Below are 23,874 nucleotides of genomic sequence, written 5' to 3' on the forward strand. Positions count from 1 at the left end.
TAAATTAAGGAAATAAAACCTGTCATTCAATCAACGTTCTGCCCTGTGTTTTTATTTTACTGCCATAGGACTTACACACAGGCAAGGAAAAAAGACTTTAAATTTAGTAGTAAATGAAGATGGCATCACTTTTCAAAGGTAGAATATGAGAGTTATCTGGACAATTAATCTTTCAGTAAATAATTAATGTATCCCTATGGAAAGTTCTTAATGTTTATCATCAGCTTGTCAAAGACGTGAAAAACAACTTCAGAAAATTAATTAAACCCCCATTTTTTTCTCTTTTTAAGATGTTATGACAGGCTTTGTCTCTACAGATACAGAACAAGTCTCCCTGTATGGAATTCTTCTTAATTTCCATTCTGGACTACTCAGGTATGGTTTGTGCACTGCTCTTCATCAAAACCAGAATAACTGCCTAAATCTTGCCTTAAATCAGAAGCAGCTTGAATTAATTGTGAAATATACTAAAAGGAAATGTAAAGCTTTTAAGAGTATATTTCTCTGAAATTCTGTTTTTACCTTGTTTTTATGTTTGTAAATATAAAAACAAAATAAACCCCTAGGCTTCCACTTCAGCACAGTGAGGGTCAGTCATATATGCAGATAATATCATTTATTACACACCCCCTCCCCCTGTTTCTCTCTGCCCAGCTTTTCCTTTGTCTCACATTTTGTTTGTTTACCTGAGGAATTAATTTCAATGATCAACCCACTCTAAAAAACATTGCCTATTGAGGTTTGGGGTTATGAAGTAGAAAAGCTGTAAATTTTGTATTTATATAAATGATGTAGTACTGTGGATGAGCTTCTTCATAAAAACTTCATAAAAATATTTATAAATTCTTTGCACCTATAGGAGTGTATTAGAACAATAAACAGAGTCATAATCAGCATTATGACAATAGATCTCAAAGTGCTCAGCAAGGTTAATTAAATTACAATTTAAAATTAGATTCTGCATTTATTTATCCCACAAGTTACTACTGAATGACCCTGGACTTCACAAAGAAACCCACTTTTTATAGTAAAAAACTGTAACAAGCTCTTAAGAAGTGCTCTGCTCTGAGAGTGACAACCTGAGGTGTTTTGCAGTGAGTTTGATTTTCTCTGTTTTTACAAAAGCCTGTTTCTTTTCATAATATGCAGCTTCATTAATAAATGTTGGATAGACTGTACAGTTCCCCTGATATGGAATTACTTCTCCATCAAGAGTCAAAAATAGAGGATCGCCATTCTTCAGTGGCTGCCAGTCTTGGTCCTTAGGGAAAGAAAATAAATAGAATAGATTTACTTTCAGGTTTTTGTATATTTTATGTGATTCTTGAGTTAATGCTAATTATGTTAATTTCTGCAGTTTATGGCAAAAGCTTTTAAAATAATTCCTTTTAATCTTAATACATAATTTTTTGTGTCTGGCCCTCATTTTCAGAATTCACTGGTAAAGTGAACCAGAAGGAAACTGCAGATGCTCACAACTGATTGAAAACAGACACTCATTTAAGAATTAAAAAATAGGTTTATATTTTAAAACATAAGCTATCCTAATGTCTTTTTCTTTGTAGTGATTTTAGATTCAGTGATTCCCAAGGCAGTTCCTGAAATAATGAATGTATGACCTTAGTGAGAGAACTTAACCCTTGGGGAGGTCTAAAGTATTCAATAAAACCCATTGGCAATATTGGCATTTTAAATATTTATTACTAAAATATACAACAATGTAGCAGAAGCAACACAGGAATAAGTAGAAAATGTCACAAAAGGAAACTATTCTAGAATGTACCTGTAGTTTAGGATGAATTATTGCAATAATTTCACCATTCTTATTCCTGGGATAATCTACTTTCTCCATTATTTTAAAAACCTCAATTGTGCATGGTGGAAATTCCTTGCCTAGAAAGAAGAAATGAAATTTAATGTCAAGATGAAAAAGTGCCTGTTAAAAAGGACATTGCATTATTTATTCTCTGCAGAATGGCTCAAATCATCAGGTTGTCCCCTCAAAGCCAAGTTTTAGAAAGCTGGTCCAGTCATGTATTGGGGCAAATGAAGTTCAAGTCTAAATTTGCTACTGAAATGTTACTTTTCACTTATTTTGTATTTTGTAGATGAGGAAATCAATTAAAAGTCTGTTTGCTAGTGTTGCCCAGCACAGAGTGGTATCAGTGGTATTTAATTTTTACTATTCCAGCATAATAATGGAAATTCGGACATGCATAACTGTATTATTTTCTTTCTGTTTCAAAAAAACCCCACCCCACTGACAAAATATACTCTGAAATAATTAAAAATGCTTATTTTGTCAGAGTGTATTTTAGGTAGTGCACAGGTCTGACTTTTTAAATTCTCCCCCCACCATTTACCTGTTTAAAATGTTATAGCCCAACCCATTTTTCAAACTATTCTCCTAAAACAGTCCACTGACATGACACAGGATGCTGTAACCTCTCATTACCTTCATTAAAAAGCTGCACAAAATCAAGGCCATGTTTGACAATCTTCCTCATTTTGTCCAAAACGTCAGCTCTAGCAACACCTTGTGGCTGGGGCCCCACCTCAACACCTGTTTGGAGATGAGGGAGATCATTAATGTCACTTAATGTCACCATCACACATCACCTGCTTACACTGCACAGCAAAAATAAATGTCTGATGGGTCAGTATTTAATGTCTAAGGCACAGAATTACGTGGAATTTTAAGGGAAACAGGTCCTTGTCATATATTATAAGCGTTTTCTGCAAAAAGTGGGTTAATTGAGCTCCAGGATTTCTGTGTTATATAAGCCAGAACTCTGATTGTGTAAATCAGAACTCTTCAGAAGAATGGATAATCACTTACACTCGTTTTGGTCAGTATGTTGTCAAACAAACAGCTCCTGGTGCTCAGAGCACTCTGCATAAGGCAGTGAACACATCTGAAAACAGCCATATTTCAAAATCATTGCTGGTGGGTTCAAAGAGCCTTTAGATTTGATATTTACCAACAGGATGTTTTGCCACAGACCGAGTTGTTGCATATTTCAGGCTGGGATGTTCAATCAGCAGAACAGGACAAGGTTCTGGAGCCAAAGCGTTCTGTGGAGATGGTTTAAAAACGCCTTTGTCATGCAAAATGGTTTAAAATGTTGTGCCACAAAAGATTACTGATGCAGAAGTGATTTACACAATGTCTTCAATATGTTGCCTTTATTTCAGGGCCCTCAAGGAAGTAGGACATCTTTAGAAAGTGCACAAAGCTGTGTTTGTTGGTGTCTGTTCCATTAACTGATGCCAGGCAGCTCCACTGAACCAGAACTGAGCACAGTTCTAGTCCTGAACTGCCAGCAGAGAAAAAAAAAATTCTCCTGAGCATGGTTCCAAAAGTGAGAACTGAAATACCATAAAGCAGATTTCAACTATTTTATTTGGGGTTAGAATCCAATTCTCTTATGGGGATGCAGATTGTGAATTAAGCCTCATTTCAATCTTCTTTATTGGCATTTTTGCTGCTTGGGGCTTCTTCCTTGATGACTGCTCACCATTATTCTTTGTATAATTTTAGTTAAAAGATTTTTAGATCTTCATATATTTTATAAACATTTAAAAAATACATCTAATAAGAAAAAAAAAGTTTGAAAAGGCCTTTTTTCTAAGGGGGAAAAAAAATTAAATTCCACACCATTGGCACAACCTGGATTCCATCAGTCACTGTCCAGGTCACCAGAATTCAAGCAAATTATGTTTAAAGCAGCACTTCTGCAAACCTCACTCTACCAAAACTTATCAGCTTCAGGAACAGCAGAATCAAACAGCTTCTACAGACACATCACTGATAAGGGAAAATTGTCATTACCTACTTCCATTATTTATTACATCTCTTTATTTAATGAAATTAATGTTTAACTATTTAGCATGTGTATCCCAAATTTATCCAAGTTCCTGAGAGAACAGTGTGAAAGCAGATTAAATTTCATTAATTTTCATGGATGTTATTCTAAGTATTCCTCTTTGCCCATCAGTCTTAATAATGCTCATTTTAATACATGAAGATATGATGAGTTTAAATCTGAATTACCTGATATTATAATCAAATTAATAATTGCCTCTGATTAAAAAAAATTCATCCTATGAGTAATGAAATATTTTAAACAGTTTTGCAGAAGAAAAAATAGTATATTCAAAGAAACTACAAAATAATATATAGTAATACAACATTACAACTAATAATCTATTTTAATAGTTCATTTAAATTAGTTTTACCTTGATATAATGAACCATTTGAATTGTAAAGTCATCCCTGGAGTTTTCAAGAATAATGGTACCACCCATGTTAGAAGTGGTGTTGTGAAGGTCAAAAATAAGGTCATAGGCATCATCACTACCTTTGGGACCAAATATATGATTGATTTCCTGAGCCCTCCTCACTTCATATGGAATATCTTCCACCACTGGCCTGCTGTTAATATCAGCACAAAGAAATTAGTAAGCTCATTCCATGGCTTTACAGTCAACAAAATACGTATTAGCCTTTTCTTTTTACTTTAAATCCAAAATTGACTGGAGTTGAAATCACCTGTTTAATTACCAAACTTAAAAATTGGCTGAATTTGTTGAAGAAAGCAAGTATGATTGTCTAGTAATTGTCTGATTATTCTGTGTCTTGTGCAGGTGTTAGAAATATTAAATCAAATTTTGGCTGGAAATTATTTATTTCTCCCTAAATTTCCCCTTATGCATAAAACTAACTAAAAATTTAGCAACAACATAGAGCACTTCCAAGACTGGATCCACCTCCTGCTGGAGCCCATATTCAGACCATGATGGACATCACCCTCAAGGTTTTTTCTAACTTGTTTTGTTTCTTGTCTTCTCATGATCTGATGAGACTTTCACAGTCTATTCCTTTGGGTTCTTAAAGCTCAGTGAAGATGTTCCTACCTCAAGTTTTAATACTTGTAATTTCAGGAGACCCTGTGTATCACATAATCCACCTTTTTATTCTTTAGCTCTGCCTTTGAAAGTCAACATTTCTTCACATAAAACTGTTAATTAATACTTTTTATTGAAGCCAATGAGATTTACACCTTAGCCTTCAATAGCATCAAGACTTCACTCTCCTTTTTCTTATTTTGTAAAATAATTTGTCATCTTGAAGGTTCTGTACTTAAGGGGCCTGGGGAAGGTACTTCAAACACTCAGTAGTGCTGTAATAGGAGTAGGCAACTTCATAGTGTTTATTGAGAAATAGTAGTTAAGATATGAAGGAAACCTGCAGGTGTCTTAATCTGGTGTTTTTTCAAGTGTTCTGTGTTCAAAGCAGCTGAAACCAAACAAAACTACCTTTTTTTGTTGTTGTTTTTCCAAAGTAAACAATTAGAAGAACGGGCTCAATGCTTATGTGTTAACATCTGCTTATCTTAGATGTAATAATCAAAAACAAAATTCAAAGATGAAAAGCCAGATGAGAAAATGTGTAAGGTAAGAATAACTGCCTGTAAAATATTTACAATAAATATTCCTTTCTGTGATATTCTGAAACAGAATTACTTGCTTAGCAACTATACCAAGAATGTTTATATAGCAAAATACACCTCTGGAATAGATGTCTCAAAAGAAGAGAAACATCAAATCCTATTAAAAATGTAAAATCAGTTACTATTTTACAGTAATTATAGACATTATTTCTTTTAAAATAATGAGTCAGTTAAATTATTGAGGTTTTTTGCTATGCTTTTACCTCAGAATAGATTCTTTCTAGCTTCAAGTTTTTCTAATTTCAAGTTTTCACCTTTTACTGTACATAACTGGAATTAAACACACTTCCCTGATTTCTGTGCCATTCTTTCAGATACTCAGAGGTCTATGTTTAATTGCTTTAATCTGCTATTTCTTGGAGGTCTAATTGTATTCAGAGAAGCTCCCAAACTGAATTGCACAAGACATGAGAAATAATGACTCTCTGACTCAGAACAGTGGTACTCCACACAAATGCAGCTCATCTAATACTAATTTAAAATGATGTTTAAGATAATTTGTTGGTTTGAGACTGATTTTACCAGCAATAGAAGTGAGTCTGTTAATACATGCAAATTGTTCTTTTTTTGGGTTAAAGGTCAGTAATTTCAGTAATGTGACTGCACTGCTAAAGTAGTAGGGGAACTCATGTTCAACATTTTAATCTGGAAAGAATTTTAAAACCCAGAAAAGTAGAACAACAGAAAAGCACAACTGCTCTTACCCAAGACTCTCGGGGTCAAAAACGCGGTTGAGATCACAGTCAATGTACCTGGTGCACCTCTCCACAGCCCTGGGGTTGGTGAGGAATGGTTTCACCTCCACTCCTGGTCTCTGGATCTCAGCTCCATCCTGCTGCCAGTGCCTGACCAGGAGCACCCCCGATAGTTCATTGCCGTGAGTGCCCCCGAAGATCCCCACCCGTCTCACCCGAGCACACGGGGAACTCATGCTCAAGGAAAACTTTTCTCTCTGAGGAGGGAAAAAAAAAAAAAAAATCTTTCCAGTAGGAGAGTCTTTCTTCTGGTTAGGTCAGATGCAAAAAGACAGTGAATGGATTTCTCCCAACAGTTCTCAACTCAGTTTTGAGGCGGGATTTTCCAGCCTCCCTCCCCAAGGAGCCTCCCCTTCAGTTTCCGTATTTAGTAACATCTCCGAGGCTGTTAATGGCACTGTTCCACAGTCCAAAAGTTAAAGACTCTGGGCAGTCTTTATAATACATGATCTATAGGGAAATCCTGTACTAATGAACAGTGGAAAACACTGTTTTTACACTTAAATATCAAGCATTTTTGCACTGCAAACTAGGTGTAACAGGTATTCTCATGTATGTTTGAAGTTACATAAGTATTTATTATATTATATAAGGGCAGAATGATTTAAAGAGAGCAAAGTCAGCAAAACAAGAATCATATCTTGGCTCTAGTCCAGCACACAATGCTGAAACATCAAGTGTTTTCATCTAAAAAAAGCCAAGAACAGCTGAGTTCCTCAAAGCACATCGTGGCTTGTACAAACTTTTTTATTTGAGAAATCCTAAGAACAGTGGTTAGAAGGAACATGAGCTGAAATTACAGTGCAATTTATCCACGACTGATTTACCCAGAGTTCTGGCTTCAGTTCTATCTCAGGATCTGCTTACACAGACCTCTAACACATTGAAACAACTTTGCCAGGGACAACCCTCTAACTTCTGCAGTCTCTTATTAAAAAGGAAGCAGATCTAGACCACGATGAGACAATAGTTGTTCTCTCCAAAAAACTTTAGTCAGCAACTTTTCTTCCATTTCCAAAAGCGTTCAGAAAGGCTTCTGAAGCTTAAGCCAAAGAGCAGCTGTAACTTCCATCCTGAGAATCAAAACATTTAGAATAAAAGGTCTTATTAATAGAAAAATAAGCTTTATTGTTGTAAACGACAGAAGTATTTGCAATTGGTATATGACTCATGATATAAACATAGCAAATATTAAGATTGCAAGAGAACAAAGAATGTTTATTGAACAATTCCTTTTTTATTAAGATTATACCCAAATAACTGAGAGAATATTTGGCCAGTGCCTGAAAGGCTTTATATCCCAGGCTGACAGACTGTAGGTCTGGGAAAAGCTAAGCACAGGATTTATCTAGAATAGTTCTGCCAGGAATATAATTTCTACCGAAGTTGCTCTCTTTGTTTTGGTTCGCCCATTCAGATTTTGCTGAACCTTACAATGAGTTAATACAGAGAGACTGTCTAGTTAAATACTTGACAATACTCAGCTGTATCATTCTGTGCTTAGGAGCAGTCAGATATTTAATCAGAATGAGTAATTTATTAAACAAAGCAGTAAAGTTGCATTTTACACCACTGGACAGCCTGTACTGTCCTTTGACCCCTGTCTCTCTTCAGCGGTGGTGCCAGAACGGTGAGTGACACAACACCCAAAACACAATTCACACTCAGAATCTGGGTTTGCTGAATTTAAACACAGCAGTAGTTGGAAGAGTAAACACCAAAATGCAAACATCCAGGGCTGGAACATATAGTTTATCTTTTATTGCTGCTGGCACTGTAATGGTTGTAATTCCTTCCAAATTGCTGAATGAAACACAGAGATCGTCTGTGCACTTAATTAACATGCAAGAAGTTTGTCTCCTAGGAGTGTTTTTAGGATAGAGACAGTGAATTTCCAAACATGAGGTTAGGAACTAAACCCATGGAAGCTTCTTTTATCCCTTTAGAGCGCTTCCCATCCAAACACTTTAACTCCTGGTGTCCCAGGACCCGCCAATTTGGGAATGGATGGAAATTCACATGGAAAGTGTTCACTCTTCAGGGTTAAACACTGCGAACCATCCCTCATTCCTTCGCTTTGCCAATACTCACACTCTGAAAAAGGATGTGGGATATTTAGTTTAGTGAGAATCCAGATTGGTTTGATGTGCCGCATACAGATATTTGGGAGCACTTCTGAAGGAAAAGGTTTACTAAAACAGGACAAGATCCAATCGCGCCAAGCACTCAGATTTTAAACAGGAACCAGCCATGTGTAAAAACCAGAACAGCTGAAAAGACAAACAGGCTGAGGAACGCCGTTAGTTTTATTTACAGCCACTTTTGCGTCCACACACTTCTGGAGATTCAGCTCCTGCCGCGGGTTCTCTGAGGGTGACACTACCCCGGTTCCTCGGGGCCGGGGGTAATTAATGAAATCCCACCGAGGGGGTGTTTAAAGGGTTGTTGTGTCTCCCAGCCGGGCCGGGCCGCTCCCGCCGTCCCCTCAGCGGCTGGGAACGGGGCATCCCTTCCCGCCATTTCCGCACCGCCTGAGGCGCGAGCGCGCGCACCGCTGTCCGTTGTTTTTGGCGGGCTTCGCCTCAGGGCGACCCTCGGGGCTGACCCTGGTCCGGTCCTTCAGGGCTGTCCCTCAGCGCTGACCCTCGGGGCGACCCTCGGGGCTGACCCTCGGTCCGGTCCTCCAGGGCTGTCCCTCAGCGCTGACCCTCGGGGCGACCCTCGGTCCGGTCCTCCAGGGCTGTCCCTCAGCGCTGACCCTCAGGGCGACCCTCGGGGCTGACCCTCGGTCCGGTCCTTCAGGGCTGTCCCTCAGCGCTGACCCTCAGGGCGACCCTCGGGGCTGACCCTCGGTCCGGTCCTTCAGGGCTGTCCCTCAGCGCTGACCCTCAGCGCTGACCCTCGGGGCTGACCCTCGGTCCGGTCCTCCAGGGCTGTCCCTCAGCGCTGACCCTCGGGGCGACCCTCGGGGCTGACCCTCAGCCCGGTAAGCGCTGACCCTCCACACCACCCTGACCCTCAGCCAACTCCCTCAGGGGAGCGGAATCTGCAAAGAGCGGTTGCATTTTGGGCATGCACCTGTGGATCTTCTAAATTCAGTACAGCTACTTCTGTGTTTTAGGGCTTGTGTTCGAAATGATGCCCAGTCATTGGAGTCACTGGAGCTGCAGTGTTAAGAGAAACTGCCATAAAATCACGTGAAATTTGGATGTGTTTGCAGCATTAATTAGTTTGCTTTGTTTATCTGACTTCCATACAGCAAATTTGGAGTAATCAGTACATTGCTGCCGGTTAAGATTCAGCAAAGAAATGAAAAGGAGTTTAGCTGACACCTCCACTCGCAGCACAGCAGGTACCAGCCCTTCTTGCGTGCCTTCCTGTTCACACCTCATTATGCTTTTATATACACATAAAATACATATACTACATTTATGTATGTAGTATTCATACAGGATATTCGGTGTTTAACACTAAATCCTCATTTCCTGAGCGGATTTGCATGGGTTACCTGTTTATTGCTGCACAGGGCAAGATTTTAGATGGATTCAGGGATCTGGTCACTCAGGGAAAGGTTCCATTCATGGAATTATGTGCAGGACAAGAGGACTGGGAATATAAATTCTGTGAGGGAATGGTCTGTTATGTGTTTATGAAAGGTAATTCCTATGTGTAATGTAAAATAAGTAACTTTATTTACGTGTCTTAAATGTGGATTGTGTATCCTTTTGCTATTAATACAGCATTACTTAAATTTTCATTTTAGGTTGTCTGCCTGTACCACTGTTCAATCAGAAGAAAAGAACTAGACAGCCCCTGACTTCAAATCCACTTAAAAGTGAACCAGATGCTGGTTCTGGGGCTCGTAGTTATGACTTCTTTCCCTCATCATTCAGTAAGACATATTTTAGTTTTTTATTGCCTCTAAATCCAAAGAAATTTCAACTTCCTGATTGTATTCTATGAAATCAGACATTGTCTTTATCAAGAACTATATGCATCCTTTATATCTCTTTCTGAAAAGTTCATTATGTAAAAATTGTCCTCCAGGAAATTTCTTTCTCCTCTGCACAATTGAGCTTTTAATACTTCTTGCCTAGAGGGAGTTTGACTCTGTGTGAGGGAAAATGAAGTAGCACTGGCATTTAAATCGAGTCTCTTGAAACTGACCTTTTGTTTTCGGTTGATTTCAATCAACATTCAAGTCCTGTGTTACAAGAAGAAACATTTGTAAGATGTCTTTCTTGTAGTTCAGAAAGGAACTTCTGTTCTTCAAATCGGTCTTGGAAAGAACAGTGCAGAATTCTGCTTTTAGTGCTTTCATTATGTTTTACTTGTAATAAAGTTTAAAAGTTTTCTTATAAGAAAGTCTCTGTTGCTAATAAGTCTAATGTTTGTAACTGAAACATTATCTAGAGAAGCAACCTACTTGTTAGAAGTTGTCTTATAATTACAAATATCAAAGGATCACACTCCCTTTTTTTCTTTTTTCTTCCTCCTTCCTGCGTGAGCCTGTTTGTGGGACATTAAGCAGCGTTGGAGGCCTACAAAGACTTACTACCTTTCAGTCTTTTCCATTTTAATCCATTTTTCAATCCTTTGTCATTTGAAAATTAGGCTGGGGAACTGCAAACCCAAAAGCGGATGAACTGCAGAAAGCAGCAAACAGTGGGTATGTAAAAAGCAAGTTATTTGTTGCCTTTTTGGTTTTTTATTTGGATGTTAATTGTTCCATGAACAATCCATGTATGCCTTACAATAAAGCTGCTGCTGTGTCACTGATACTATAACCTTGTCTTTGAAAGCCAAGCAGAACATCCGATGGCTCCTTCCCTTATGAAACCACCAAATGCATCAAAGTTTAATTTAGCAAATGCTGGAAAAAACTTGTCTGCCTGCAGGTTGGTGAAGCCTTTAATGTCTATTATTCTTCCTTTTTGTTCTTATGTGAAAATGCATCTCACATTTCCCCATATGCCTGTAGCATTCAAAGAAACCCTTTGAAGATCACTCTCAGAGGAAACCTTGTTTATTTTATTTTAGAGTTATGAAAATATGTGACTTTTGGGTCAGAAAAGATCCCTTACACAAGGCAGGACAGTTACTGAGCCAGGTTTTAAGGCCTGTTCAAGTCAGGTGGATTTATGCACAGGTGTAATCACTGCCTTTGTATATGGATAAATTTGGTGTAAACTGAAATGAGTTTGGAGGTTTTTAAAGCTAAAACAAAAATTTATAGATTGCTTTTATGTACTTTAATCACATATATGAGTAATCAGAAGAGGTACTGTGATACTGAACTGTTGTATTGCAGGAACAGAAATGAATATACTCCTTTAGGTAACACAGCCAATTCAAGACCTGATAATGGAACTTCTCGAAAGTTTGAGAACTTTTCAAGCAGTTTGAAAAGTATCCAGCAGCAAAAACACTCTGACAATGGTAACCCATCCCAGTTCATCAAAACTGACACATCCAAAGGACAGTGGCCACTGAAACCCAACACTGTGGCAAGAAGTCTGCAGGATCATAGTCCAGCATATAAATTTAACTACAATACTCAGCAAAATAAAATGAATGAAAACCAATTTGGTTGTGTCTCAGAAGATAAAAGTCAGGTAAAACTTACGGGCAGGGTTAATAGGAAAGAGACAGTGAAGAGAGCAGTAAAGAAAGGAAATTGATGTAAGATGAAGTTTTCATCAGCCCAAGCTGCCTTAGTAAAACCTGGAGTTTCTGGAAATTTAGAATTGAGATTTTCATACTGTAATAATCTAAAATCCTTAGTAAACTGGCAGGAAGTTGTTTGTATATTCTGAACAAATGCTCTAATTTTAATGTAATTATTGCCTATTTAACATAATAAGCAAATGCCTATGTGCCCTTTAAAATTGCAAGTGTGTGTGTGTAACTTAAGCTTTTGTTTTCATCTGAAAGGAAACTTCATCATCTCAAGTAAAAACTAAAATAAAAAAGAATTCTTTGCGAATCCTGTCTGCAGTCATTCAGAGTGTGAGGCACTGGAGCCAATATACCTATAAAACTCCACTGTTATTTGAAGTTTTAGGTAAGCATAGTAGATTATAATAATATAATCTGATAATAATGCTAGGGCAACAACAAGAGAGAATTTTTCAATAGATGAAATATTTAAACCCACAGAATACTGGCATGGACACCATCTAATCCCCCTCCATTCAGCTATCAAAGGTGACTGAGGTACAAAATTAACAATTCAGTCATCCTCCAACATCAAGTTTTCCTATCCTGTTTCTTTCCTTTCTTTGTTTTTAGAATGTGTTAGCATAAATTTTCCTGCTTAGTAGGAATCTTCTGTAGACTGATAGAGTTTTACAATAATTTTTAATATAATTAATTTTGGAATGATTAATTTTTACCTAATGGGACAGGCACACTGGATTCTGCAGTCACACCTGGAGCATATGGGGCAAAGAATTTTCTTCTGAGAGATGGAAAGGAGACCCTGCCTTGCGTGTTTTATGAAATTGTGAGTATTCTGTGTCCATACATAACACAGTCACCACTGGCTCCAGTCCTTTTTATGAATGCAAAAAGAAAACATAAATGTACTGTGCAAAGAACAGGCTGAATGTTTTTACTGTTTTGTTCCCAATTTAGAGCAATAATCACTACTTAGGCATCCTCAGACTTCTGTTTCAGAAAAACAGGTGAGACTTGGAATTTAGCTGTTAAGTAGTTGGTAACAGCAACAAGACTGATGTAAAGGTCTTCTGTTTGATGTAGCCCTCAGGAACCAGGCATGTGGAAAGCTTTTATGTGAGGTGATATAATTGTTTTATGTGTTTATTATGCTTTGATGAAGGACCGTGAGCTTCCACGACTCATTAGAGGTCGAGTGCACAGGTGCATGGGAACCTATGATGCAAAAAGGAACATTTTCAAGTGCGTCTCTGTAAGACCGGCTACTGCTCAAGAACAGAACACTTTCCAAGACTTTGTTAAAACTGCAGATATTGAGATGACAGCATATGTAAAAACTATGAATGAAATGTAAAAGTCAAAGTGGTTTTAAAAACCCCAGTTTTAACTAATTGTCACCCATAAAGGCTGGACATATTCCAATATTTACCAAAACTACCAGTGAAAATCTGGTTAAGCATTTGAAAATATCACTGTGCTGTGTTATCCAACAAATGCTGTGTGGTATTCATTGGGTTCCCATTTATGTGTTACCTGATTCATGGGGTTTTTTTAAAATATTAGTATAATACCTGTATAAAATAACAAAAGACCCTAAAGCTGTGGGAAGATTCCCAAGGACACAGAGGAAGTAGAAAAAAAGAATTATTTGAACACAGAACTTCCTTGCCTTTGCCATAGAAACATCTTTCGTGAGCGATGGACCATGTGCATGTTTATGTGCCTTTGCCTTCAAACATTAACTTCCATAGATTATTCCTGCAGTTCCTATTTCCTTTTCCCCTACTTCAGAAGCTTTGTAGCAGATCTCTTGGGAATTGCAAAACAAAAGAGTTGCCAAGAAAATAGCAAACAGTACGGAAATTTTTTTTTAAATTATTTTATTATACAGTGTTGGCAATTGGAAATTTCACATTTAAAATAATTGAAATATTGTATCCAACAAGTCAAATACAGAAAACAGTTAATATTCTAAAAAGGAGCCAGCTAGTCAACGCAGAAACACATTAATGGAAAATACAGCTTTTAGTTACACTTAAAAAATTATATATTTAGAATAAAACTTGAACCTGGTCCAGCAAATTGTAACAGGAAAACGCTTTTACACAGTTTAACGCGCAGACAGTCTTTATTTTAAAAAGTGATCTGTCAGTGTGAGCACAGGCATTGTCAGCAACAGGTGAGATCTAAAGGATGTGCTTTACCAACTACTGCAAGGATCGCTGGAATTACCATCACACCTTCAGTGTGAAGAGGGCTCAGAGCATGGATGCTTCCAGGAGGGTTTTGCCAATCCAGTTGTAGAGGTCATGTACATGTGTTTGATTCCCTTTAAATATTATAAAATGTTAAAGGAAGCTCCAACTGGAAGCATTAGCTTTACTCATAAAAGGTGCAGAATGTTGCAGGATGCAGAGGTTGATGATTTGCACAACAGAAGTTGAGCTTTAAGTAGTAGAAGAGTTGGTACAGCAGTGTTGTGAATTGTGAGACTGCTGTAACAGTCATTTAAAACTGATTCCAGTTAAGTGATTGACGCTTCCAGTTCTGCACATGTGAAACTTAATAAGTAATGACCGGAATAGGTCCTTTGTCTACTAGTTGTGTTATGGCTGTTAATAAAAATCTAAAATAATTTTACTTTTCAGGAAGTGTTTAGATCTTTGCAAAAGAAGTTTCTACTTGACACTAACAAATCACTTTTTCTAGTGAAACATTAAGTGAACAGTCGTAAACATTACACAAAACAGAAAAAACCCTACTCAATACAGTTTATACACACTACTCAACATTTTTCAGTTGTTGGGTGATTTTTTTTCTTGACCTTATTGATCCTGTCTTGTATAATGGTTCTAGTGTAAAGGCACAGGTTGGTTAGGAAAGAAAAGCCTGCATCTCTGTCTCTCTGCTTTGTGGTGATTATTTCCTTTTTGCATGTTGTTTGTTATTCCTCACTTTTCTGACTCTTACATGAAAATTATCAATCTCAGCCATTCATTTAAAAAAGTGTAAGACATCACTGAAAAGCTCATTAATATACAGACGTGACTGAAGTTTATTCTTCTTACTTTAGGGCATTCCTTCAACCTATTTTGTTAAATATTTGGAAGATTTAATTTCTCAATCCCTGTGAGTAAAAGTGCAGAGCACTCACGCTCTCTTTCTCAGTGTACTTAATTCTGCATTGGAATCTGTGTTTTCAAAGAACTTGCCAAGTTTATGTGCAGAATTTGCTTTTAGAGTGCATGGAAATGTAACAACAGGACAATTATTTTGGAAAACAATGCAACGTTCCATTGAAGTTTAGAAGGGTGAGGAATGGAAACAAGACTGCAGAAGTCTTTGATGTATATTAAAATAACACAGTGATTGTTCTGTTTGCATTTTCTTATACATCCTCAGCATGTCTCTGTCTGTCCCTTCATGTACACCTTCCATTAAAAAAAATAAAAATTCAGGACTCAGTTGGACTCAGCTAAGTGAAGAATAATAAATTTGATCACCTGGTTTGTGCCAAAATACAAAACTAAGAAGTACAGCTCTGAATTAAATATAATCTATGTGATTTTTCTTTTTAATAAATAATAGAAAATAAAAGATGAGAATAAAATTAGAATTATTTTTTTTATTTTAAATGAGAAAACACAACAGCGGTGTGAGATTAGAACCCAATGTTTCTTTTGCTTAAGGCAATCAAGTGCACTTATTTCAATGCTTGATAATAATGAATTCAGTGCTATTGTGGAAATCAGACCTCACAAAATTTCCATACAGACTAATGAAATATGGCCATTGTAATTCTGACACAGCATCAGATTTTTGCTAGTCATGTTCAATAGCATTTTACTTTTTTGTTTTACAACCTGGACTCTGAATTGCAATGGAAATACTGGAATTAGTTCATTCTGGCTAGTATTATCACTACAGATAAAGGCCATTGGGCACAGACATTTTTGTAAACAGAGATTTTTTTCTTTTCAGCCTTAAACAACAAACCCCAAAATCTACAGTTGTCATAGTTCAAAACATTTTGTTAAAGTCCACCTAGAATTATAATTTAAGAAATATTGAAAACAAATTCTTAGGATTTTTTTTCCTGTTGTTAAAGTAGTAAATCATCACAAAGCCTTTGGGAGTAGTTGGAGCTCTTAGAAAGAAAGAAACTTCAGTTTTACCCAAGACTTCATGAAGATGTCTGTATATCTTGGCAATTAGAGCAGAAGTAAAAACTGTGCCCAGAACTTACAAAATGCAGGTGCTGCTAATATATATAGATTAAAAAGAAACTTTTTTCTTGTATACAATTCTTTTTCAGCTATCAATCTTAATTTTAGGCTGTGGCTATTAGTAGGTGCTTTCTTCACTAATCAAAATAATTGTAACAAAATATCATTATTGATTTTAAAGTTACTGGGTTCATAAAAGTTCTGACATTTCACAATATATCAAAAGTGAATCGAAGCTTTTAAGACTCACAATTTTGAGACACAAAAGAAACTGGGAGGTAGACAGATGTTCTGAGGATAAACTGATTTTTTTATTATTTTTTGTCTAAGGCATTATGCCATTATCTGTTTAGAGCAGTGTAAAAGCTGCTGATTAATCCTATTTCAATTCCAGAGTGTTCGCTGCTCGTGCTTACGGAAGACTTTCAATGCACTTTTGGTCTTTGTCAATCTGACCTTCTCTTCCCCATCTCCTCTCCTCTCTTTAGCAACACAGCCAACTGGAAGTGCTTTAATAATTTCTGCCCATTACTGTAGACAGGAATGTTCTGTTCTTAAACAGTAATAAAATACTATAAAATTGTAGGTATAGGAGTTGGAGATATGTGCTCTTTTGGTGCATATTTCGCAAAGAATGGTAAAAAGACAGACAACATGACCCCAACAATTGCCAGCATGTACCCCCATCCAATCTGGCAGTCTCCTGCATAGTAGATGTCTGAGTTCTCACAGAATCTCTTCACAGTAGCAGAGTTGAAACCAAAAGGGTAAACCAAAAGCCCAGAAGCCATTATGAACACTAGAGAGGAGAAAAAAAAAGAAATCACACCAGTTATTATCAAACATTAATTCCTTTGGAAAAAAAAATAATCCTTATTTTAGCAAGGCAGATATATATATTATATTAAAATCAATGGAAAAAGTCAAATAAGCTTATAAAACCCCCTTGTGATTGGCTGATTATTCTCCTTTTCATAATTACCTCTTATGGACAGCAGTGGTGTCACAAGGCAGCAAGTTGGGATTTTTTTCATGAGAACTCTTGCCATTAAATAACTTCAGAAACGTTGTGATCCAAATTATGTAGCCATGTAAAAAGTAAGGTGGTTCAGATACAATGGAATCCAGAGGAGAAGAATTCCTAAGTTGGCAGATTCCAAACCAGCTTCACTTTCTTCTCAACAGCATTTTTGTGCTTGAGACAAACAATTACTTTGTTCTGCCAAATAGAAACTTCCAATGAAAGAGTTCAAATATAGTTTTTCAGATTCTGCTGATGAGATTCTGATAATGTGAGACTCATTAGTACGGATTTAAATTGTTTAAAACATCCTGCATTTGAACAACTGATGAAAAACAACACCATTTATCTTCTTTTTATTTATTTACTTTATGTCTCTTGACATCGGAAAGCTAGGCTTGCCTCCTGCAATTACCCTGCATTGGTTTTTAATAGAACTTCACAGATTTTAGTATCCTCCAGGAACAGCTCTTGGAACCTGGTTCTGCCTACCTTGGAAGTGAAGAGGACTGAGCCAGGCTGGTGTGAGGGGTTACACCACCTTTTGTTTGACAGAGCACTGAGAAAACACGTTTTCTTTCCTATCCCTTCTGCTAATCAATTACCCCTGTATTTAAAATCTCTATTTTAAAAGGCTTTATTTTATGTACTAAAAAGATACCACGGAGCAGTCCCTTTTCCTCTCTTCCCCTTTTTCCAGGACAGTGCTTTGTTCAAATTCAGGGTAGTGATTCAATAAGCAACGAGAATTAACAGTTATGTTTGAGCTGATAGATAATTCATAGCCTGCAAACATCTAATGAAACATTAGGAGTATAAAACAAACACTCTGTGATATTCTCTGTGTTTGTGATTGCCTTTCAGGTAGGGCACATGCATATTACTCCAATTATAATATTGGAGAGGCTTAATCTTAAAAGTATCCACTAAAAAAGGGCAATCACTCATTAATCTTTTTTAATTAAAAAACACTTTAATAAGCTTCAGGTCTAGATGAAGTCAAAATGTTTAACACACAGCCTGACGAGTCCCTGAATAATTTGAATTAAACCTTTCCTTCTAGTCCAAATGGAACCGCTGAGTTAATCGCTTGTAGAAAACAATAAGATGCAGAAAATGGAAATTAAAAGGAGAGAAAGTGAAGCAGCAGCAAGGTGCTGCTGCAAGAGCCAGTAAGGGAAAAGTCCTTCCCAGCACAAGCAGCGTCCTGAGCCAAGATCACAATTCCTGTTCCTCCAGCAGCTGCCCCTGCTGGGGGTGCCCAGGGCAGAGGAGTTCATGGATCTGGGATTTCAGCAGCTGAGTCCCTTCATTTGGGGCCTGACAGTAACCAGACATGCTGAAGATGAATACAATGAAGTTATGTAATGCAGATCTCCCTAACAATATCGAATGAAAATACAGTAAAAATGAAGCTAAAGCAGACAAGGACAAGGGGTGTTAGTTTTAAATTAAAACAGGGTAGATTCAGAGTAGATAGAAGGAAGAAATCTTTCATGATGAGTGTGGTAAAACAGCAGCACAGGCTGCCCAGAGAGGTGTGGATGCCCCATCCCTGGAAGTATCCAAGGTCAGGCTGGACAGGGCTCTGAGCAATCTTATCTAGTTGATGACATCCCTGTTTGCTCCAGGGGAACCTTTCCAGGTCACTTCCAACCCAAATTATTCCATGATTCTGTCTTCTTGTTCAGTAAAGGTCACTGAGCTTTCCCAAAAGAGCCTGAGAGCCTCATGACACTCTTGCACACCCAGGAAAATTCCAGAGCACCTCCTGTGGTGGCAGAAATAACTCAAAAAAAGGGAGACTTCCTACTGCTGCTGTAAACAGCAGTGAGAGTGTTAAACCACGAACTAAACCCTGTTAATCCTCGGACGTGTGCAGTTGTAGGTTCTCTCTGACAAAGCTGGGACGTGGAACAGGGGACTGCCCAGGGGCCTGTGGTGCACAGGGGGTGCTCAGCACAGCCCCGCTGCAACCCAAGGCTGCTCCACTGCACCAGGAGTCTTGAAATAGCCCCGGAGTGCAAAACCTTCTGTGAAATGCTGGGAAAGTGAGCCAGTTTTACAAGAAACAGCCACTGCTCTAAGCAAGAAGAAGGTCTAAAATTAAAATTTCAGTTTGTTCATCTTTTCAGAGCCAAAATAGCATCTCATTCGATAAAAAAAAAATATGCAGAAATGGAAACAATCCTTTCAGTCATAAAATCCTTCCCTAGCTCTTAAATTTCACTGCTTTTCTGACACTGTCTCAACCCCTTGCTCTGTTTCACATATCTGTTCCATATATGTTTTCTTTTTGATTGGGTTACACAGAATTGTTTTGAAGGCTGTGTTTTACAGTGTTTTGATTACCACTTGGTGCTGATGTTGCATGGTGTGATTTAATGGAAGCAGCTTTATTTTTTTTCCTAGGCTAGAAATAATCTGTCACAGCTGAACGTGTATGTTCTCATATCAAACGGGCTAAAAAGTTACCCATGGTTTCATATCCTCAGGCATGTCATAGAATGACCTCATTATTCTCATTTAGGTGCCCTCTGTCTTACAAAGGCTCCAAATATTGAATAGCCCCGTTATTATCCGCAGAAGCCGAGCTTTCAGGCATGGTGCTAATGACTGCTTAATGGTGCTGTCTGTCAGCAGCACAGCGAGCTGGGACAGCGCACAAAGAAACAGTGGGGCTCCATTTAGGCTCCTCGTGTAACACTCACGCCTCTGCACGGCTTTCCGACAACAAACATCACTTTCAAAGGTGTCAGAACACAGCGGCGAGTGCATCTCACCGTTCTGCGTGGTGTAATCCTGCTGTCACACAAGGTGTTGAGGCCAGACAACATATTTTGGTCTGTTCTGCAGCACAAAGCCCTGGGGTGTGAGGGGACTTGCTTGTGAAATGCATAGTTGAGTTCTTTTTTAACATGGTTTGATAATTTGATTCATCTCCCATCAGCTATGAAGTCTGGTTAAAAAGTGCTCTTTTGTTGTGTGTTTGTTTCTGATGTGCCACAGAGGTGTTTGTTATTGCTGGGTTCTCCCCACCTAAGCACTCTGCAGTAACTCCCAGACACTGCTGATGGCAGCCCAGAGACAAGGCCAAGCACATTGGTTCAACAGTAAGTCATATTTTATTCCTACTTTCTAATCCTAAACTGTTACAGTCTCACCCTCATCCTCTCTGCTTCCCTGGTGTCCTACAACCAGATGGTAAATGGCAGTTTTCCCTCTGAAGTGTTTGCTAACCAAGGCCTGGTTTTATTTTTGAAAAGTAGGTTTCTGAATTGGTTGGTTTCTAAATAACGTAACTTTAATAGGAATAAAAGTATTATATGAAAGGAGGACATTTCTTTTCAGGGAAAACAGGAGGTTTTGTAGGAAGAAAATGTAAATTGTTGGTGAAAATACTGAATCAATGACACTTCTAGTTGGGGAAAATAGCATTTTCTGCTATTCTAAAATTAATAATATATAACTCTTTGTCATTGCAATGGTTTATTCATTTCATTAAGTTCCTGTAAAACTGTTTAATTATTTAAATCTCTCACACCATTTTCAAGTTGATTTTAAACCAAAGCAATGCAGTTCTCTGGAGTGTGTGCAGAGGGCACCAATGTACAACACTCTTAGATGCCATGACAAAAAAAGGCTATTTCCATTCCACTTCTTTTGGCAAAACTGATGGAGTTTCCAACATCTGAAACACAGTAATTGAATAGTTTTATGTATTGTGAAGCAGGAATGATTAAACAGGGCTAAGCTTATCTTTATCCTTCCATACTAATGTTGGAATGGATGGAAACCCAAAGGTGGCCCACAGAGAATAAAAAACCCTGGTTTATTTTATTGTGTTTGTTAATATATTTAGGTGATGTGTAGTAGTGAAATATGCTGTGTGCATGAATTTGCTTCCTGAAATTACGTGCTGTAAGAAGATTAGTTTGCCTTACAAATTTAATTTGCTTACTTTAGGAGTGTATTATGTTCCTGATGCTTGTGACAATGACGGATTAATTGCAAGCTTGCGAGACATATCAGACAATCATTGGAATTAGGGTTGAATCACAGGCAAGCAAGGGTATTATTCCAACCCTCTTACAGATTGTCACAGTCTTAAGTCTTCTTGGAAGATTTTTATTGACAGAGCTTAATCTACCAAAGCAATTTTCACTCATCTCATCAAGAAGTTTCCTTTTACATATATAATCCATTATCTCCCTTGTTAAACCTGGCAGTTCTTCATATGCACAATCAGTTGACTTGGAATAACACGTTTCTTCTCAGGTTCATACATTTTATTCACCTAATAATTTTATTAGCTGCTCTCCAGCTTTTCTTTATGTTTATGTGATTTTACTTATATGATCTTAAATGAGAAAGCAAGTGCTGATCCAAAGCCACAGACAGCTTAACACCAAGCCAGAAACACAGGTAACAGGGAAAACCTGGCAGCCAGTAGCACAGCCAGACATCTTCCAGAAAATCACCTCTTGTCCTACTGCCTTGGCTGGCCTGCACTCAATCCTTCCCAGCACTCTTCCCAAGCAAATATTTTTGTAGCATGCCTGAAGGGTTTCTACATTTGGGGTATTTTGAGTAAATTCCCTTGTACAAAAAGGAGGTACCTATTTTTCTCTTCCACATTTATCCCTTGAAGACAGTGCCAAGTAAGATCCAAGGTTTTTGTCAGTAATAGCTGCACATCCGTGTACAAATAGAAACAAGATGGAATTCTGGGCTTATCTGAAAATACGTGATTTCCTTTTGACTACTTCAGGAAAGGAGGAATTACCCAGAGTAATTTGGGGAGAGCTGAAATATATCTAAAATCAGCAGGCATTGCTTTAAAGGCCTATTACATATAAATAACTGTATAAATAACTGTAACTGTATATCTCTAAATAAACTGACTGTAAAATAACCAGGAAAGTGACCTCTCAAAGATAAAAGAAACCAGACTAAAATCCTACTGTTACAACAGCTGAACTTTGGAGGATGAGGCAAACAGGGACACTGTTAAATGCCATTCTGCTCTGCTGAACTCATGGCAGGTGCATGTCAGGTACCTGGAGTTCAAACTCTTGGAAGCAGCCCTAGCAATTATTCCCTCCAAGGAAACCAAAAGAAGAGCAGTAAAAAGGGATAATAATGCCCATATGCTTGGTATAAAGATGTAGCTGCCTTCCTTTGTAACTGAATAAAGAGCTGGAACTCCTAATAATGGCACAGCCACTTCTAACGTATCACACTTTAGCTCTTCTTTGTAAAGAATTATTCCACTGGCATCATTTCAGTCAAACATGTTGTGATTTGAGGAGCTTCTATCAGTGCTGGACTGGTGCCAAAGGAGTAGATTATAGCAGTTCCTTTTCTGCCTTTTCTAAATGCTGCAACTCACAAGTCAGCACTCAGCAGCTGTAATATAAATGTAGTTATAACGAGAGCTGTGTAGCTTGTCAAACCCCTTTGTAGCTAACAAAGGGAATGGGTTCGTTTGTACAATGTCTCCAAACTCTGTGTTTAAAGAAATGCTGAGTCTGTGACTCCAGCTCACAAGCTAAGGAACTGCATCAGATATAGTAGGTTGTATTTTTATGTATGTACATACATGCAAAATTATGGGGAAATATGTGTATATCAAAAGCTGGGCAATGTTTTCCATTTCAGTTTATTTGGATTTAGCTGAGGTAAAGTAGGGACACATTTTAAATAAAGCTAGCACCAAAATAAGGGTGTCCATGCACCTTTTTAACAGAATTTTTTTAGTGCCACTAAAATACCCCACTCAGGTTCTGATGGCACAACTCTCTCATTCTACAAAGAGCCTGTTTCAGAAATGTCTAACAATTGTAGGAATAGCTGAATCCATCTTCCTTATTAACTGAAGGGAGTGGAATCTGACTATCCAGACTTTAGAAAAGAAATCCTCTGAAGCCATCACAGAGGTAATTGGGCTTGGTAATTACTGCATTAGCTGCAAGTTTATTAAGGGCCACAAAAGGAAATGCCATCCCGGTGACCTTTGAGGCTGCATTTCACAGCATGTTTTCTACATGAGAATAAATGATGAAACTTGACTATTTCTGCCAAGTGAGTGGTAGCTATGGTGAAGATTTATAGCTGTAATCTGGTAATCTATGGGCCTAATCATACAGTTATAGAGTTGCATGTCATTTACTCGAAAAGCCTGAAATGATCTAGCACTGTGTAGACTATGGGGAAGGAGTGCATTTTGTCATCTGCAAGGTTAGGAGAAATACAGCCTCTTTAGCAGACTGTAAAAGAGAGACAAGAGCTAATGTTTCTCAAAATAGCAGTGTGTTACATGAAATTTTACAAGAGTCAGAGAGCTAAGAAATGGGGACTGTCAGATGCATTCTCATTTGGAAACCATTATGATTTTCTTCTTTTGTACTGCTTCAATAATTACATAGATTTTCTATTTATCCTTTTTGGAAATTATTTAAGTCATGCTCACTTCATCTCTCTCAGAGCAGCAAACACAGAAGCAGACTAATAATGTAATATTGACATATTTAAGTGTTGGATTCTTTAGCTGAGAGCAGCATGTTCGGAATGTATCATGCCTGTAATGTGCCTGTGTTCCCTTATCTTTGTGTCACATTTTATTCAACAGTTAAGAAGTGCTAATAAAAAGTGCATATTTCAGTTGTTCTATTTTAGGT

At 37.7% G+C, this 23,874-nt stretch overlaps 3 protein-coding genes across 3 annotated transcripts in view; 1 reads left to right on the forward strand and 2 right to left on the reverse strand.

The window, feature by feature from the left end:
• Positions 1 to 305: 305 nt before the first annotated feature.
• ASPA (aspartoacylase) lies at positions 306 to 6,535 on the reverse strand. The gene is made up of 6 exons (XM_066202175.1): positions 6,218 to 6,535; positions 4,240 to 4,435; positions 2,982 to 3,075; positions 2,456 to 2,563; positions 1,784 to 1,893; positions 306 to 1,261 (listed from the first exon to the last, which is right to left on the reverse strand). The coding sequence occupies exons 1-6, from the start codon at positions 6,442 to 6,444 to the stop codon at positions 1,049 to 1,051; spliced, it is 948 nt and encodes a 315-aa protein (XP_066058272.1). The 5' UTR covers positions 6,445 to 6,535; the 3' UTR covers positions 306 to 1,048.
• Positions 6,536 to 9,577: 3,042 nt separating this feature from the next.
• On the forward strand, positions 9,578 to 13,301 carry SPATA22 (spermatogenesis associated 22). The gene is made up of 8 exons (XM_066202176.1): positions 9,578 to 9,620; positions 10,032 to 10,160; positions 10,883 to 10,937; positions 11,071 to 11,166; positions 11,580 to 11,883; positions 12,203 to 12,332; positions 12,676 to 12,773; positions 13,110 to 13,301. The coding sequence occupies exons 1-8, from the start codon at positions 9,578 to 9,580 to the stop codon at positions 13,299 to 13,301; spliced, it is 1,047 nt and encodes a 348-aa protein (XP_066058273.1).
• A 511-nt stretch (positions 13,302 to 13,812) lies between these two features.
• The window catches only part of LHFPL7 (LHFPL tetraspan subfamily member 7), a 58,344-nt gene continuing 48,282 nt past the window's right edge, over positions 13,813 to 23,874 (reverse strand). Inside the window, exon 3 of the mRNA XM_066202177.1 lies at positions 13,813 to 16,972. Within this exon, the coding sequence (XP_066058274.1) occupies positions 16,746 to 16,972 (227 nt within the window). The 3' untranslated portion in view covers positions 13,813 to 16,745. The remainder of the gene's footprint in view (positions 16,973 to 23,874) is intronic.

This window comes from Chamaea fasciata, unplaced genomic scaffold (assembly GCF_029207755.1).
Source record: "Chamaea fasciata isolate MVZ Bird 193981 ecotype frontalis unplaced genomic scaffold, bChaFas1.0.hap1 SCAF_21, whole genome shotgun sequence".
NCBI lineage: Eukaryota > Metazoa > Chordata > Aves > Passeriformes > Sylviidae > Chamaea > Chamaea fasciata.